Consider the following 19,465-nt stretch of genomic DNA (forward strand, 5'->3'; position numbering starts at 1 on the left):
AGCAGCAACAAGTGACATGAATGAACTTACCACAAAATACTCTGGTAAAACAAATTATCAGTGTTAACAGATTTCTTTTATAAGACAGGCATTTCTAAATAGTTTGGGGAGCATATACATTACTATACTATTCTTGTATAACTTTTATAGTCACTTAAGTAGGTTCCTTTCATACTTTTCTAAATTAAACTGATGTTCAGTTAGTTACTAAAAATAAGAAGTATTTTGTCATTCATTCTATCTTTTCCCTAAATTAGACCAAGTTAACAGAGTTTACCAAAACCGTGCAAGCTGACTCTTTCATTGATGCTTCTGGTTTAAGCAGAGAGCAGCAAGAATTAAATATTTGAAAAATCTTCAAAGGAAAACTTTGGAAGGAATACTTCACTAATTATAGGAGATTACATGGACCCCCTCCCGCAAAATCACAAGGTGTCCAGGCAAATTTGGGAAATTTTAATGTACTATTTTACACATACCAAGCTAGCAAGAACTTTAAGAATTTAGCACACTCTCCTGCCACTAACATAGCAGATTGGCCTGACTCTTTGGGAAAATGATACAATATGTATGAGAAGCCAGAAAGATGTTCCATAATCCAACTCCTGGAAATTTATCCCAAAGCAATATATGAAAAGAAGAACACAGCTTAGACAACTTGAGCATGTCTGTTGTTCTAGTAGTAAGAACACCCCTTCTCTTTTAGTCCAGTTCCTTTCCATCACCCTTTCAGGATGGGGTGGTGTCCCCTCTGGGCTTACAGTGTCTTGGGGGCTTTGCAATGAGTTGCCTTCAGAGGCACCTGTAATGTCTTGGGTCTCAGGCAAGACCAGTGAGTCAGAGCTGTGGATGCAAGGACACACGGCTTCGCCTCAGAGACAAACTGGGTGTTTGCTCCTCCAAGTGCTTCCTCTTTTGACTGTCATCTCCTGGGCGCTTACCAGAATGGGTTTACTCAGAGGCTGCATCTGGTCCTTTCCCTCCTTCTACCTCTCTAGTTCTCACCTGTACCACCTGCAGGCTCCTTGACCATGAGTCCATGGTTCTCCTTGTTAAATCCCTAAAAGCATTCTGCAGTTTTCAGGAAGACAGTAATTGCTGATTAAACCAGTGTCCAAAACCTTAGAGACCAAAGCAGTCCAAATCAAACCAAGCAAACCAAACAAAGCAGTTTTTCTTTCCAGTCATAGAAGATGCCCTAGGAGATAGGTGCTTAGGACACAACGTAAGGTCTTTCCACAAAAAAGAAAAAGGAATTTCAGTTATCTCTATTTAAGAAAACAAAAAACTAAAAACAAAGTTTGGAAGAACCAATACAGCCAAAATCTTTAGAAAGGGAGACAATCTCCAATAGGAGGTTGATGAGTAAATCAAATGTTTTTGTTCACATATATGAAATATTATTTACCCTCTTGCATATTCCTAGGCTAACATTTAAATTTTTTCATCTTATGTTTAAGCAGTTCCAAAGGATGAAATTTCCTGCGTTTTGTAAAAATGACATTTTAAAGTCAGTCTTTTGTACTTTAAAATGTCATTTTTCCAATATGGAGGAAATTGTGGGCTTCCCTGGTGGCTCACTGGCAAAGAATCTGCCCACTGATGCCGGCCTCATGGTTCGATCCCTGTGTCAGTAAGATCCCCTGGATTTTGGCAACCTATCCTGTATTCTTGCCTGGAAAATCCCATGGACACAGGACCCTGGCAGGCTACAGTCCATAGGGTTGAAAACAGGTAGACACAACTTAGTGACTAAACAACACAGCAAGTAACTCTTTCAAATGAATCCAGTGAAATCTAGTATCATAGCAATCATGCCTGTTATCAGCCATTTACAAAATGTATGAACAAACTCTTCTTTACCTTCAGTACATTTTATGTAATTTATTTTTCTTTTCACACTTATAACTCCATTCCACATCCCCATCCCTCAAGAGTTTATCCTAATTTAATGTATATTTTTGTTTGTACTTTATTGATCATCCTATTATATTTCTCTGCATTGAAAATATATTTTAATTTTAAATTTCCATTTTCTTCTAGATTGAGAATTATTATATTTACTAGTAATGATGAGGTATTCCAATAATACAAAATATATTATAAATGTTTATGATTACTAAACATGTAACTTTTTACAATTAGTACACACAACTGTTGTTAAATACTGCATCTTACAAGAATGAGATAGAATTTAGCATCAAATGTTTTTCTCAATTTTTAATTTTTACAAATCCTAAGAAAATGTTTTTACATTAATAAATATAAACAGTTGTGAGAAGTGTTGATATGTTGTCATATCAATGTCACTTAATTCTTTGAACTACTTTTAATTTATAAACTCAGTGATCTTAAGGTCATACTTTGCTGCAAGCAATTACTTGCTGTGCAAATCAATCACCTGGCTTGCAGAAGAATTTGTTATCCAGTTAGTGAAGCATACTCTTAGTACAATCCAATATTTTAAATTGATTAAGAACTGACAGAGGTTGCCTGAGGTTTTTACATTTTGGAACAATGCACTATTTTAAGATTCTAAGTGAGTGAAAGTTATGTCTTTTCTTTTTGACATTTGGGAAATATAGGGCTATTGTGAAAGAGTTTGGAAATGAAACAGGGGGACACCTTACTACATTCCTTTACCAGCAGATCCGTTTTAGGAAATCCTATAGATGCAAGTCGAAGATTTCAGAATCTGGTGGCCTTAAAACTAAGTGTACACCTATCCCTTGAACATCTCCTGGGGGATGCACATGTGAGATTGAAGACCACTGATGTCAATTTTTACATCACCTTATTGAATTTGATAAGAGAGATAGGTCAGCTCAGGTTAGGCCTTGACTGAAAACCTGTACTCTGCTGTTTACTCTTTGGGAGTATAGAACTGTGGCCCGTAACACTAGGGATAAAACAGTCAATCCCTCTTGGTTGTTTCAATTTTTTATTGATAGCTGCTCTCATCCTTTCTACTCTGTCCTTCTGTATTTTTTTCTCAGTGGTAATAACTTTTAACTTCAATTGTGGGGTAGTGATGTTGAGTTTACATACTGACTGCCTGAAGCAAATGTAATGCCCCACTTAAAAATGATTATTAAGATCATAAAAACTATAAATCTTTAGAGTGTATTAAAAGGGAAAAAGCAAAGTTTGTAGTTGCATGAAATTATTTCAGTTCTACGAAGCTACATAAACTTCTGAATAATAAGTCAATGTGCAAAAATGAAGTTGTGATTTTTTAAAATAAAATGTCTTTAATGTTGCATTACTTTTAAAGTGATAATGCTGATAACATTTGTGATACTGAGGGGTCAGATAATTTAATACTCTCTTTTTCTCAGTGGTACCAAGAAACTGTGAGTTTAAGTTCCCCAGGGGATTGAAAACTTGTTTTTTTTTTCCCCAAAACTATTTTCTCATCATGATTCATTATGGATGTTATTCTCCAAACATATTTAAACTTCTCAACCGAGTTTAATACATCCCACGTGTTAACGTCACGAATTCCACAAGTTTACTTCCTGCTGTACGAAGTAGTAATTCTTTTCTTTCACATTAACTTTTTAGCCTCATTTCCTGGTTTGATTGCTTAAAGTCAAGAACTCGACCATGTTGACTTACACTGGTCTCAAGTTTTATCACTCTTTGAATCTTTATAGTTTTTAAGAGTTTGTATTTAAAAAAAAATAAGTTTGACACCAGCTAAAAGGAATCTTTTCCTCAAGTTTGTATCCTGCGTTGTTCTTGTTTGGCTTTTCGAACCCTCCCAACGAGCTCGGTATATTCCAGGGCCCACCAAAGGAATAAGCCGTAGAAGAGGCTAGTTTGAGACAGTTCATGTCTGTGAAAAAAGAGTATAACGGCTACCACCCCTCCGGAGGTTGTGGCCTTGGGACTCAAAGGCCCCCGAAACTAGCACCCAGAAAGGCGGAGCGCGGAGATGCCCGCGAGATCTCAGCGGCTGGTCAGCCAACCCCCGACCGCCGCCGCCTACGTGGCCACGCCCCCTTCCGGACCGGACCGCCCCGCCCCGCCCCGCCCCTAGGCAGTTGCTCGCGGCGGCCGCCGCCTTCCCCCGGCCCAATGGCTAGGCTGCCGCGTCAGTGATGTGAAGCCGTGCTCTGGCTTGTCCGGCCCCCGGCCCTCAGCCCCATTACACCATCCGCCGCGGCAGCCGCTGCAGCCGCTGCCACCCGCGCAGCCTGGGAGGGCGGGAGGCGGCTCGGCGTGGCGGGGCGGGGCGAGCGGCGCGGCCGGATTCATTCCTGTGGGGCGCGGGGCATGGCGGAGCGGGGCGGCCGCAGGCGGAGCGGGGCGGCCCGGACAACGGTTTCACTTTGAAGGGACGGCCGGCGGCGGCGGGGAGGATTAGCCCCCGGGCAGGTAGTGGCGGCGGCGGCGGCCCCGCGGAGCCCAGGCTGAGGCCTGAGGGGCCTGAGGGGAGGCCTGGGCGGGAAGGGGAAGGAGGGCGCCCCCAGCCGCGGAATGCGGGAGGCGGGCTGGAGGCCACGGGCTGGGCGGGCGCCGGGAGCGGGTCGCGGCCGGTCGAGGAGCTTGGGGGTGTGGGGAGACTGCCTGTATCTGGAAATGGTACAGGTGAAGGTTATGTAGGGGCGATCGTGGTTTGGGGAACTTACGGATCCCTTGGCGGGGAGGATCAAAACGGGGCGGATGAAGTTAGCTAAAAGGCAGCCGGATTTCCTGAGTCTCGAGTAGTTTTAAAGGGAAGAGAACCTTTCGGGTGAGGGTTTTGGCGTTAGCTGGCCGCAGTTTGTCGAGTCCGACCTTTTTTTCTGTTCCTTCTGGAAAGCCATCCAGGCGACAACAGGGCCTTCCAGCCTCGCGCCCTTGGCCCGCTCTCCTCTGCAGATGTGAGAAAGGGAAACATTTCTGCACCCGCGCCTTCTGCCTCTGTCGGTTGTACTCTCCCTGGGCGTGTGCAGAGCAGAAACTAGAACAAAGCTTGGCTGCTTAGGAGGCGAGAAAACCGGTTGCGTGTTTAAATTTACCGTATATAGAGAAGAGACTGCCTTCCACGAAAACATTTGGGTCTCTGTGTGTATCTTTTTGTATTCTCCTTTCCCACCTTTTTCGGGGCCTGGGGCGGGGGGGCGCGGAGTACTCCCTAAAGTATGGCTCTCTTCCCCAGAAGTAGAAATTAAGAAAACCTAGTGTTTCCGCCTTTACCTGTGGAAAATCAAAACTGCTACTTTTTTTTTTTTTCTTCTTTTTCTAGTTTGGTGCTCTGGTTGTCAGATGTTGGAAGGCAGTAGACAGAACACACTCTCCGTGGTTTTATATCCGTTCTGGGGTGCAGTGATTAACACTGAACTTTGGTTCCTCTAACTCTTGCCTGGGTCGATAGAGTTAAGCTGGAGCTTTGCTTCGAAGGATAAATAAAGCACAGCCTCTCAACTGGACATAAATGGATCTAAAGACAGCAGTATTTAACGCAGCTCGAGATGGCAAACTCCGGCTTCTCACCAAATTGTTGGCAAGCAAATCCAAAGAGGAGGTTTCCTCCTTGATCTCTGAAAAAACAAATGGGGCCACGCCACTCTTGATGGCCGCCAGGTATGGGCATCTTGACATGGTGGAATTCCTCCTAGAGCGGTGCAGTGCCTCCATAGAAGTAGGGGGCTCCGTCAGTTTTGATGGGGAAACCATTGAGGGGGCTCCGCCTTTGTGGGCCGCTTCCGCAGCAGGACATCTGAAGGTGGTTCAGTCTTTGTTAAATCACGGAGCGTCTGTCAACAACACGACTTTAACCAATTCCACGCCCCTTCGAGCTGCCTGTTTTGATGGCCATTTGGAAATAGTCAAGTACCTGGTAGAACACAAAGCTGATTTGGAAGTGTCAAACCGCCATGGGCATACGTGCTTGATGATCTCATGTTATAAAGGACACAAAGAGATTGCTCAGTATTTACTTGAAAAGGGGGCAGATGTCAATAGGAAAAGTGTTAAAGGTGAGTTCATCGTCTTCATTTTAATTTTTTAAAGTGTTTGGCACTTATTTTCAGGAAGTGTGACACATAATTTTAAGCAGTGGTGTTGAGTAAGCCAGCATCGACAGGCCTGTTTTGATTAGGTGTCCCTTCCTAAAAAAGACCTCTATCACTGGGTTAAGCAGCATTTTCTCTTTTTATTTGGAGTGACTTCCAATTCTTGGAAAGTGGGTTCCCCAAAGTTTAGAGCATGTTAGTGGCAGTTGATCTGAGCGATTATACTTGTGTTTACTTAAGAATATACTTTGATGTGATACATTATTTTAGGTTTTATTTTTTTAGAGCACCCTTGAAGTAGAAACTACTATATTTAGTGAGTCATCATTTTGTTTATCTTAGGTAGGCATTTCATTTGTTATTCCATCAGGGAAGACCAGGCCATACTGACTTGGAAGGATTTAATATCATTGAAAAGAAGAAAATCTGTTTCCTTATTCCCTACTTATTTTGTGGCCAGTAGAAAATCCTTTCATTAAATATAGCAAGAGGGAAGGCAGGTTTTTTAAAACTGCTACAGTGCTGAGAGCAAAACAAGGACTAGGTTAAGCAGCTGTGGATTTGTTGACTAGCAACAGTGTAAATATCTTTGTCCAGAAGAGGAGCTCAGGTTTATGGTTGTATATCCTTTTTTAGGATATTTTTTTAACTGTTAAAAACAACTGCTATGATAATATAATACTGATGCTTAATGTTATTTTCCTTACACATGTTTGTTTATGCAAAGGAAAGTAATTCACTGTCTAATGTTGAAAAACTATAAAATTTAAAAGAGCATACATACATGATAAAAAAGAATCATACAATACAAATTGATTTGTAGTGTTTGCTATGAAAAATAAGTCTTACTACCTTTCATTTCTAGACCTCCAACCACTATTTAGAGTGCTTTGTGTGTCCTCAAGATAGTCTATGCAAATGAAAGTATATTTGTATATCTCTCCCTCTTCCTTCTTTGTTACTTGCTATATACTGTTCTTTCTTTTCTTTTTTTAATTTATCTTGGATATCATTCAACTCCAACACACACAACCATCTCATTCTGTTTCATGGCTACACAGTATTTCATTGTATGAGAGTGCATAATGTATCTAGTCCTGGTTGATGGGCAGTTAGGTCACATCCAGAATAAACAGTGCTGCTATGAATATTCTTGAACAAATGTGTGTCTTTGCACACTTCTGTGAAAACAGCTCTATTGTAAATAAGTGGATTTGCTGAATTAAAGTGAATGCTTATTTGTCACTGTGTTAGTGACTGCCTCTCAGAGCAGCTAAACCTCAAAATTACAGGTCTCTACAAAGTTACTGGACATATTTACTGAAGTTAGTATAATCTTTTAAAAAAAGATTTGTCATAAAAATGATACAATCTCATTGTGATTTTAATAATTTTTTTTCCCAACCAAGTATAAAAATCTCACAAAATTCCAGCACTTAGAGATAATCCTCCCAAAGATACTGAATTTTGCATTTAGATATATGTATGCAATTTTATTTTATATGCTCTTGTGTACCTATTTTTTAGCTTAATAAATGTTATCCTTAATGGCATTAATTATAGCTCTTTAATTTCAATAGCTGCTTACTCTTCTTCTAATGGAGTTTTACATTGCTTTGCTTCTGGCTTCTCACTATAAGAAATGTTTCTGTAAACATTCTTGTAGATTCATCGTTCCTGATTATCTTTGAGGTAGCTATTGAGACAAAGGACAGCATGACTTTTTTTCTGAAACAGTCACCATTCTTTTAAAGAATGATTGTTTTGAAAGAACAAATTACTGCTTAATTGGCCATGTTAGTATTAGGAATGCTTTGAAATCATACCTAGAAGAGAAAGGGTTAAAAGATATGGCTGCATGATAGGCTTGTTGAATTTTTAGTTTGTTTCAGCTTTTTATTCATCAACCTAATGATGTACAGATTGTTGGTAAACTCATGTATTTAAATCAGTTTGGAGCATGTTTTAAACTCATGTCAGTGGAGGGATGAGTACTGGTGCTATCTCCCTTCTGTTTTTAGAAATTTTTTATGCTTCTAAAGATATAATATTTGGGAGAACTGTACTGTAAATAGCCCATATTTTAGTGAGCGTTTTTCCTCAGTAAACTGAACAATATTTAACTTGATTACCTTTGGTATTTAAGAAGACTGTTCCCTTTAAATACAGTCATCATACAGTTTTGTACTTGAGGATGTATATGCTCTCTCGGCTAATTCTAGAGTTTTTTTTTTTTAATATACTTTTTTTTAAGGTACATGTAATTTTTTAATACCAAAAATTGTTTTATATAGCTTCAATTTTATATACATATATATACAAACAAACACATGTATTATTATATGTATATATAATATATCACTTTGTGTGCAGTATTTGAATTTTTGTATGGTGCCCTTAAATTTGACAGTTAGTCGTAATTAATGAACGTTGGGAGCAGATTAAAGTACATTTGTACCTCCCCCACTCTGATCCTGAAGCTTCCATTCTTTGATAATGACTCTCTCATCTACTATTCAGACTTTTTCATTTTTTAGTTTTATGGGTTTGGGGTAATAGAAAAACAGGAACCAGTTGAAACTGAGGCAGGAGCACTGTAGAAGGATCTGGTAGAGCATCAAGAAAGGATTTTTTCCCCCCACATTTTTTATCCTCATCCAAAAAATGGGAAAAACTGGTAAGACTAGGGGTAAAATGGAATAATTTCTTAGGAAATTTTATTTTATATGTCAGCTGTTGGAAATGGTTCTGAAGAAAGAAGTTGCCAGTAGATTATGCTTGGTCTGCTAAAATGTAAAATTCATGTGACTTCTACCTTCCATTACTTTTTAACAGGCAGTTGGTATTTGAATATATTAGTTAACCTCTTTCCATTACTTTTTAACAGGCTGTTGGCATTTTGAACATGTTTTAACCTAAGGTGGAATTCATTCATTAATTGAGAGTATTTATTGAGTTCCTTGAGTGTACCAGGCTGTTAGGAAGAAAATGGCAACACACTCCAGTATTCTTACCTGGAAAATCCCATGGACAGAGGAGCCTGGTGGGCTACAGTCCGTGGGGTCACAAGAGTCGGACATGACTTAGTGAAACCACCAGCTTACAAAGATGAGTAAGACAAGATTCAGTCCTTGATTCCCTGCTCCTGAGGAGCTCATGGTTGGATTGGAGAGACAGGCTCATAAGCAGACACTTCAACCACAATATGCTAAGTGCAGCAGTGGTGTTTTCTTGTCTTAGATTTTTGGAAATACTTTATCCCCAACTAACCCATTATCTGAAGGGGCAGTGGGTTCCCATGGCATTTAGAAAGAGGAGAAAAACTGAGATATTTTATGTGCTTCTCCAGTTTAGCACAGCAGTTGATTTTTGAGACAGGAAAGTTGGTTGCTATTTAAACAGAGTCCCTAAACGAGAAGTGATCAGACAAGCCCATCTTAGAGCCATCCACATTTATCTCAGTACTTCATAGTTATAGTCATTTTTGACTTTTTGACTTTAATTGGTCCTTTTTTATTTGAGTTTTTTGTTTTTGTTTTTTTGTTCTGTTTTTATTTGAGGTTTTCTGTTTGTTTGTTTGTTTTCAAACGCCAAAAACAAACAAAAGGCTCTGAGTAGGACTTTGCAGATCTATGAGAAACTTCAGTCCTTAATTCAGCTGGAAATTGAGCAGCTGAAAGTGATTGAGTGCTAGAGACCTATAAAATGGCTCTGAGTTGGAGCTGGGGAGACTGGCCCCAGAGGACACACTATCTTTAGGCATGGGTCGATCACTTTTAATTATCCAGGATAATTAAATAAATTGGTAATCAGATAATTCCTGTGCATTTTCTGTCGGCAAGGTATTGTGTCAAGACATTGTGGAGGCTTTGAAAAGATAGAGCACATCACATGTGTTCGCTGTTAAAGGAATAGTATAAATTCATTCTATAGAGTTTTGGAAGAGTAACTGGAAAGGCTTCATGGAGAAGTTAACTGGGCTTTAAAAGAATTGCTGGAGTTCAGATCTGCAGAAGGAATCTGATACAGTTTTTAAGACTTAAGGAATGACGTAAGAAAGGCACATTGAGAAATATGCTTGGAGGGTACAGAAATTGGAAAGTAGGCGTATTTAGACCAGTGGGCACTCAGGGCTAAACTTTACAGGACATTGATTTCCAGATAAAGGACTTTGATTTTATTCTTTATGCAGTGGTAAGCCGGTAAATGTTTTTAGTAAGGAATGACTGAGTTTTTTTTTTTTTTTTTTTTTTTAAGAGAACCCTGTCTTACAACATTCTAATTCTATTACATTGTGAGCTCTTTGAGGTTAGAGACCTGGTGTTTGTATCCATGTGTTAGAGAAATCCCGACCACAATGGACATTTGGTCAATAAGCTTGTTGAATGAATGTGTTGCATTTAAGAGAGGAAAGAATATGAGCTCTTTGATGGTAAGGACTGTGTTTTCAAGTCATTTTAGTACAGAAATACATACATGAAGACATTGGGACAGTGAGTGTGAAAAATAAGTGGTACAGGTGGAGCTCTAGAGCGGTTCAGAAAACAGAAACTCATGTAGGCTCATAAGTATAGACAGTAGGTTGGTGAAAAAGTAACTTGGGCTTCAGACCATGAATTTTAAATCATTATAACTAGGCTCAAACACATCCTTGTTAATCAAAATAGGAACCATTACAGTCCACACATTTTTGCCAACGAGTTTGTTTATTCCTATAGCATAAAAATCTGTGCTTCAGGATTCAGTGAACTCTTGGAAAGCACTTTCTGCCTCCTCGTTGTTGTGGAAGCATTTTTTCTGCAAAAAGTTGTGAAGATGCTTGAAGGCATGGTAGTCAGTTGGTGAGAGGTCAGGTGAATTTGACAGATGAGGCAAAACTTCGTAGCCCAGTTTGTTCAACTTTTGAAGCATGGTTGTGTGACGTGCTGTTGGGCGTTGCTGTGGAGAAGAATTGGGCCCATTCTGTTGACCAGTGCCAGCTGCAGGCATCACAGTTTTCTGTGCATCTCCTCCATTTGCTGAGCATACCTCTCAGATGTAACGGTGTCGCCAGGATTCAGAAAGCTATACGGATCAGACAGGCAGCAAGCCAGCAAACAGTGACCACAACTTTTTTGGTTGCAAGTTTGGATTTGGGAAGTGCTTTGGAGCTTCTTGGTCCAGCCACGAGTCTGGCCGTCACTAGTCCACTTTTCACTGCATGTCACAGTCCAGTCGAGAAATGGTTCATTGTTGTTGCATAGATTAAGAGAAGACAACCCTTGAAAATACAGCATTTGTGATTTTTGGTCAGCTCATAAGGTATCTACTTATCGAGCTTTTTCACCTTTCCAATTACTTCTAATGCTGAATAGACCATAGAAGTGCCAACGTTGAGTTCTTCGGTAACTTCTCTGTAGTTTTGAGAGGATCAGCTTTGATGACCCTCTCAGCTGGTCATTGTCAGCTTCCAGTGGCCAGTCACCACGCTCCTCGTCCTCAAGGCTCTCGTCTCCTTTGCAGAATTTCTTGAACCACCACTGCAGTATATGTTCAGTAGCAGTTCCTGGGCCAAATACATTGTTGGATGTTGCGAGTTGTCTCCATGGCTTTATGACCCATATTGAACTCAAATGAGAAGATTGCTTGAAATTGCTTTTTCTCTAACATCACTTCCCTAACTCTAAAATACTTCCCTGGTGGCTCAGACGGTAAAAGCGTCTGCCTACAAACTGAAAGACCCAGGTTCAATCCCTGGGTTGGGAAGGTCCTCTGGAGAAGGAAATGGCAACCCACTCCAGTATTCTTGCCTGGAAAATCCCATGGATGGAGGAGCCTGGCAGGCCGTGGGGTTGCAAAGAGTTGGACACGACTGAGCAACTTCACAATAAGTCATTAGCAAAAAACATAAAGTGAGAAATGCATATTAAAATGATGTATAACATAACCACATTTATTTAAGAATGTATTCCAGTATCAAATGGCAGAGTTCAACTGCAGTTATTTTTGCACCAACCTTAATACCTTTAAAAGGATTTGAGAGAGAGTTAGTTCAGACAGTTTATTTGCCTGTTTATTATGGACATTTTCTAACTTAGGTGCAAGTGGAAAAAGTAGAGAGAAGAATACTTTAAACTACTATGTACTTACCATCTTGCTTCAACAATTATCCACATTTGCCAGTGTATGTTAAAAAATACATTTCCTTCATTCACTTATTTTGTTATCTACAGTAGTTTAAAGCAAACCCCAGGCATTCTCTCCCACCATATAGGCAGTTTTAGGTATAGATGTATTTCAATCAAGGTGATTTTTTGTTTAAAGATCCTTTCTTTTTTTTGTTACCCACTGTAAATCCAAAAAGAATACATAAAAGAAAATCTCCACTGTAAATTAAGAATGGTTGGAAATAAGGTAATGGACAAAGATAATGACTTGCCATGTAAATAGGTTATTTGTATACTTTAGGACTTACACCCTGATAGATCAGTTGGTAAGAATCTGCCTGCAGTGCTGGAGACCCCAGTTCGATTCCTGGGTTGGGAAGATCCCCTGGAGAAGGGATAGGCTACCCAGGCCACTATTCGGGCCTGGAGAATTCCATGGACTGGATAGTCCATCCCAAGGAGTCGGACATGACTAAGCGACTTTCACTCTACTCCACTCAGGACTTAAGAGTGTTGGAAGCCGAAATTCTCTTTCTCTTTGAGAACTCTAGCTTAGCTCTTGGTTACCTCAGGATACACCTACTAGCAGAGAAGAGTAAAAGAGAGGAATTTAAAATTTTCTACTTGTAACATTCTGTGTTTATTTTGATTTAATGATAATATTTACTAGTTGAATTTGTTCTTTTTTTTTTTTTGGCCACATCACACGGCATGTGAGATCTTAGTTCCCCAACCAAGGATTGCACCCAAGTAGTCTTAACCACCGGACCACCAGGGAAGTCCCAGATTCATTAATGTTTTAATCACAGATCAGGTTACTCCTGCAAGCTGTTTCTTGTTCATTCCTTTCCTTCCTGAATCCCCTGGCACACTTTCTCTGTGTCCTCAGGGAGACGTGGCATCCTGGTTGGGGAGCTGAGCTGTAGATGGCGTGTCAGTTGACTCGGTGCCGTAGGAAACTATCCATTGCGTTCCTCTGTCCCTGGAGATTAGGCTGGGCGCTGTGCTCCTTTAATATCCTAAAGGGTTCCTCTCTACCCTCCCCACCTGCTCCCTTAACACATGGTGCTGCTGTTGATTAGTTGCTAAGTCATATCTGACTCTTTTGTGACCCCATGAAATGTAGCCCGCCAGGCTCCTCTGTCCATGGAATTTGCCAGGCAAGAATACTGAAGTGGGTTGCCATTTTCCTCTCCAGGGGATCTTCCCAAACCAGGGGTCAAATTCATGTCTCCTTACCAATTAGCTATTGGCATAAATAGCTAATACCAGGAATAAATACAGGAATAAAATGCTTGAAATCAGTATTTTTATGCAGTTGAACTACACACCTCCCTCCTAGTCTTCATAGGTAGACCTCTCTTAAAACTCAGCTTAGCCCCAGCTGCAGGGTTGAAAAATGGATGCCAAGCACAGTAGGCTAAAGAGGAGGGATGAGAACTGTTTTTGTGCATTTCCAGATGAATCTATTACAATGAAAGACCTTTTAATTGCTGCTTTTATCAGTCAAAACTTACACTTTACTAAAAACACACTTTGGTTTTAAAACAGCTTTGACACATAACTCACATACTGTTCACCCATTTAAAGGGCTCACTGATTTTTAGTACGGTCATAGATTTGTGCAGCTGTCACCAAAATTAGTCTCTCGTCCCCCCTCCCCCCAAGACCCCTTTCCCATTAATAATCACTCCCATTCTCCCCTTCACTCTGTCTTCACCCCCAGGTGCACTCGTCTTAGGCGACCACTCATATTTCTGTCTTTGTAAATTTGCCTCCTCCTCACATTTCTGATGAGTGAAATCATACTATGTAGTCTTTTGCAATTTTCACTTAGCATAGTGTTTAAAAGACATCCATTTTGCAGCATCAGTGCTTTTTATTGCTGAATAATCCAGTCTATACATACACTGCATTTATCCTTTCATCACTTAATGGGCATTGGGGTTGTTCCTACTTGTTGGCTGTTATCAATAATGCTGCTATGAATATTAGTGCACGAATTCTTCTGTGGGTATATATTTTTCATTTCCCTCAGGCATATATGTTGGAATAGAATTTTGGGGTCATATGGTAACTATTTTTTTAAGGAACTGCCAAACTGGGTCTTTCAAAGTCGCTGCATCCCTATCAACATTGAAGAAGGGTTCTAATTTTTCCACACCTTTACAAACATGCTATTACTCTTTTAAAAACTAAGTTTCTATTTATTTTCGGTTGCACTGGGCCTTTGTTGTCGCTCACAAGCTTGCTTAGTCTTGGCGAGTAGGAGCTGCTCTGTAGTTGCAGCGCGAGGCCTTTTCATTGCAGCAGCTTCTCTCACTGCGGAGCTCGGGCTTTGGGGTGCACGGGCTTCAGCAGTTGCAGCTCATGAGATTAGTTGCTCTGCTGCATGTGGAGTCTTCTGAAGCAGGGATTGAACCCATGTCCCCTGCGTTGGCAGGCAGATTCTTAACCACTGGACCACCAGGGAAGTCCCCTTTCTTTTTTAACATAGTTTTCTTAGTGGCTGTGAAATGGTGTCTCATTGCGGTTTTGATTTCTTTTTCTCCAGTGGTTAATGATGTTGGGCATCTTCTCATGTGCTTATTGGTCATTTGTATATCTTCTTTAGAGAAATGTCTTCTTATCCTTTGCATGTTTTAAAATTGGGTAATTTATCTTTTTATTACTGAGTTGTAAGAGTAATTTACAACTCTTGTTGGAGTTGTTACATCACCGACTCGATGGACGTGAATTGGCATCATCAACTGGAGTTGGCATCACCAACTTGATGGACATGAGTTTGAGTAAGCTCGGGGAGTTGGTGATGGACAGGGAAGCCTGGCATGCTGCAGTCCATGTGGTTGCAAAGAGTCAAACACAACTGAGCAACTGAAGAGCAATTTATATATTCTGAGTACAAGTCTTTACCAGATATATGATTTACAAATACCTTCTCCTATCCTGTGGATTTTCACTCTTTTGATGGTATTGTCTAGAGCAATTTGTATTTTCTTTTACAAATTAATTTTTTAAAAAATCTGACTTTGGATCACTTCAATTTGACTTAAGAAAATTGTTAAAAATAGTCTGCAGGGTTTACTGATACCTTTTACTACATGGATAAAAGCTTTCTGTGGATCAAACTATAATCTAGTTCAGTTCAGTTCAGTCTCTTAGTCATGTCCGACTCTTTGTGACCCCATGAATCGCAGCACGCCAGGCCTCCCTGTCCATCACCAACTCCTGCAGTTCACCCAGACTCACGTCCATTGAGTCAGTGATGCCATCCAGCCATCTCATCCTCTGTCGTCCCCTTCTCCTCCTGCCCCCAATCCCTTCCAACATCAGAGTCTTTTCCAGTGAGTCAACTCTTCGCATGAGGTGGCCAAAGTACTGGAGTTTCAGCTTTAGCATCATTCCTTCCAAAGAAATCCCAGGACTGATCTCCTTCAGAATGGACTGGTTGGATCTCCTTGCAGTCCAAGGGACTCTCAAGAGTCTTCTCCAACACCACAGTTCAAAAGCATCAATTCTTCGGCGCTCAGCCTTCTTCACAGTCCAACTCTCACATCCATACATGACCACAGGAAAAACCATAGCCTTGACTAGATGGACCTTTGTTGGCAAAGTAATGTCTCTGCTTTTGAATATGCTATCTAGCTTGGTCATAACTCCTTCCAAGGAGCAAGCGTCTTTTAATTTCAAGGCTGCAGTCACCATCTACAGTGATTTTGGAGCCCAGAAAAATAAAGTCTGACACTGTTTCCACTGTTTCCCCATCTATTTCCCATGAAGTGATGGGATCGGATGCCATGATCTTTGTTTTCTGAATGTCGAGCTTTAAGCCAACTTTTTCACTCTCCACTTTCACCTTCATCAAGAGGCTTTTGAGTTCCTCTTCACTTTGTGCCATAAGGGTGGTGTCATCTGCATATCTGAGGTTGTTGATATTTCTCCTGGGAATCTTGATTCCAGCTTGTGTTTCTTCCAGTCCAGCGTTTCTCATGATGTACTCTGCATAGAAGTTAAATAAGCAGGGTGACAATATACAGCCTTGACGTACTCCTTTTCCTACTTGGAACCAGTCTGTTGTTCATGTTCAGTTCTAACTGTTGCTTCCTGACCTGCATACAGATTTCTGAAGAGGCAGGTCAGGTGGTCTGGTATTCCCATCTCTTTCAGAATTTTCCACAGTTTATTGTGATCCACACAGTCAAAGGCTTTGGTATAGGCAATAAAGCAGAAATAGATGTTTTTCTGGAACTCTCTTGCTTTTTCCATGATCCAGCGGATGTTGGCAATTTGGTCTCTGGTTCCTCTGCCTTTTCTAAAACCAGCTTGAACATCAGGAAGTTCACAGTTCACGTATTGCTGAAGCCTGGCTTGGAGAATTTTGAGCATTACTTTACTAGCATGTGAGATGAGTGCAATTGTGCGGTAGTTTGAGCATTCTTTGGCATTGCCTTTCTTTGGGATTGGAATGAAAGCTGACCTTTTCCAGTCCTGTAGCCACTGCTGAGTTTTCCAAATTTTCTGGCATATTGAGTGCAGCACTTTCACAGCATCATCTTTCAGGATTTGGAATAGCTCAACTGGAATTCCATCACCTCCACTAGCTTTGTTCGTAGTGATGCTTTCTAAGGCCCACTTGACTTCACATTCCAGGATGTCTGGCTCTAGGTCAGTGATCACACCATCGTGATTATCTGGGTCGTGAAGATCTTTTTTTGTACACTTCTTCTGTGTATTCTTGCCATTTCTTCTTAATATCTTCTGCTTCTGTTAGGTCCATAATCTAGCAGACCCACCCTATTCCTGCTATGGCTTATAATGTTTAAATTTAGAATAAAGAGGAATGGAGAATTTTCATTTCTGTATAATATAAAACAGGTCTGTTTTAAACTTCTCTTCTTAACACTTGATATAGTTACTGGACATGTTAGCTATATGGCAAATACCTGTGCAGCAAACAAGAAAATAAAGGTTCTTTTTCTGTCTCCTTTCTGCGCGAAGTAGCGAAGACCAGGAGTGTAGTCATCACTTGGGCCCATCTTGGCTCACCTGAATCAGAATCTGTATTTTGGTGTGATCTCTGGTGTTTTTTACTTTAAAGTTTGAGAAGCACAACATTATTTGACTTATACAAAAAACATACACAAAGTTTGAACTCTGTGAAGACTTTTAAGAAAAGCAGAATCTGTTGAATGGATATTGTTAGAAAAAGCAGTTTAAATTATAGTGGACATTTTGCATTTGTTAAATATTTTACAGCTTTTATGAAGACTTTTCATTTCATTAAAAAGATAAATTCTGTTTGCTACTTGGGAGTACTTTGAAAACTGGCAGTTCTGATCCTAGTGAATCTTAAGTAGTTTTACCCAAATTGAGATATTTATAATGCTGTATTGAAGTTCTTGTATAATTTAATTATGGTTGGTGGTTGGTGACACCACTTATTTATTGTTTAGTCATTCCCTGAACATCTGGTTTGGATCAGGGGAACTCTTCAGGCTCAGACTAATCCTTACTCAGAATACTAATATGTTTTTGGATTATTAATTTTAGAAAAATCTTGATGCCACCGTTAGGTACCTTTCACAATTGAGCATAAATTCCTATCTCTTTTGAGCCTGCTATCAAAAATTTCTAAGTCTCTTTAAAGTTACCAGCGTTTAGGATTGGCACTTCACACGTCTTTTTGAGGAATACCATCATACTTTAATGTGTGAGCACTTCCCACAGTCTCTTTCCCATAGTAGCCATCTCCAAAATAGCCCAGTGAACATGGCTGTGTTTTCTTCTTTCATGGTTTTAAAGCACTGTCTCTGTGTTATTATATAGTTGAAAGCTAGTGTATTTGGATGGTTACTCTTTTAACTTTCTTTGGAAATAACTTTTAACACTTAATGTACCATCAGTTTGATTTTATAGAAATGTCCATATAATAGACACATCTTTTGAGAAATCATAAAAAATTTGCCATTATGAATTCAGTACCAGAAATTTTATTTTTTTCTCCAGAAATTTATTTTTTCTTAATCAGGCATTGAGAATTGTATAATAAGGTACTGGTGACCCTTGAACAACATGGGTTCGAGCTGCAGGGGCCCATCCATATATTAATTATTTTCAATAATAACTATAATACACATTGAGGATGAGGAACCATGGATACCAAGGGCTGACTGTAAGTTGTCTACACTTGAATTTTCCAGTGCATGGAGTGTCTGTGTCCCTAATCCCCGAGTTATTCAAGGGTCAGCTGCTCTTAATCTTTTTTCTTTAGCTGAAGGTAAATTCATTAAATTTTAATGCTAAATACCCTTTATTTCACTTTTTAGAGAAGATAGGTATTTTTAACTAATTAACTTTCGGCTGTGCTGGGTCTCCTTGCTGCCCACGGACTTGCTCTGGCTGTGGCAGGTGGAGGCTCCTCCCAAGTCGTGGCGCACGGGCCCGGTAGTTGTGGCTCATGGGCTTGGTTACCCCGCAGCGTGTCATGAGGGATCTTAGTTTGCAGACCAGGGATCCAACCCATGTCCCCTTCATTGATAGGTGGATTCTAAGAGGCACGTAACCCACGGAAAATGCCTGAGTTGAATCTTCAGTAGTACCTGGCAAATAATATTATGCAATAAAAGTTTAAATCAGTGAAGTTACCTAGCAAGAGTTAGATGTGATCTTACTGATCTTTGACATATATAGTTTAGCACAAACTACTCACAAGGCCATGGTAACTTGATTTTTAAATCAGCTTGTTATATTTTTCCACGGGACCTTGCATTTATAGTGTTATCTAATTCTTGAATGAAAGAAAAAAGGAAAATATATGCAGTAAATATAATGGACTATTATATACATATATCATTTTATAAAGTACTTATATGTTGAAAATTAGACTTACCCCAGAAATGGGAACATAAATATACATGTCCTGAAAGAAAATAAAGTTTGTGAACAGACATGGGAAAATGTTCTGGATACCCAGGTATCAATTCAGTTCAATCACTCAGTGTCCAACTCTTTGCAACCCCATGAATCTCAGCATGCCAGGCCTCCCTGTCCATCACCAACTCCCGGACTTTACCCAGACTCATGTCCATCGAGTCAGTCATGCCATCCAGCCATCTCATCCTCTGTCATCCCCTTCTTCTCCTGCCCCAGCATCAGGGTCTTTTCCAATGAGTCAACTCTTTGCATGAGGTGGCCAAAGTATTGGAGTTTCAGCTTCAGCATCAGTCCTTCCAATGAACACCCAGGACTGATCTCCTTTAGGATGGACTGGTTGGATCTCCTTGCAGTCCAAGGGACTCTCAAGAGTCTTTTCCAACA

At 40.2% G+C, this 19,465-nt stretch overlaps 1 protein-coding gene across 3 annotated transcripts in view; it reads left to right on the top strand.

The window, feature by feature from the left end:
- FEM1C (fem-1 homolog C) overlaps positions 1-19,465 on the top strand; it is a 43,897-nt gene that overhangs the window by 10,039 nt on the left and 14,393 nt on the right. Inside the window, exons 1-3 of one of the 3 annotated variants that reach the window (XM_025296426.3) lie at positions 4,103-4,380; positions 4,808-5,052; positions 5,234-5,966. In XM_025296426.3, the coding sequence (XP_025152211.1) occupies positions 5,423-5,966 (544 nt within the window). In that variant the 5' untranslated portion in view covers positions 4,103-4,380; positions 4,808-5,052; positions 5,234-5,422. Of the gene's footprint in view, positions 1-4,102; positions 4,381-4,807; positions 5,053-5,233; positions 5,967-19,465 lie in introns of those variants that run through there. The other 2 variants (XM_006047267.4, XM_044925500.2) reach the window with 2 other exon arrangements.

This window comes from Bubalus bubalis, chromosome 11, assembly GCF_019923935.1.
Source record: "Bubalus bubalis isolate 160015118507 breed Murrah chromosome 11, NDDB_SH_1, whole genome shotgun sequence".
Taxonomy (NCBI): Eukaryota; Metazoa; Chordata; class Mammalia; order Artiodactyla; family Bovidae; genus Bubalus; species Bubalus bubalis.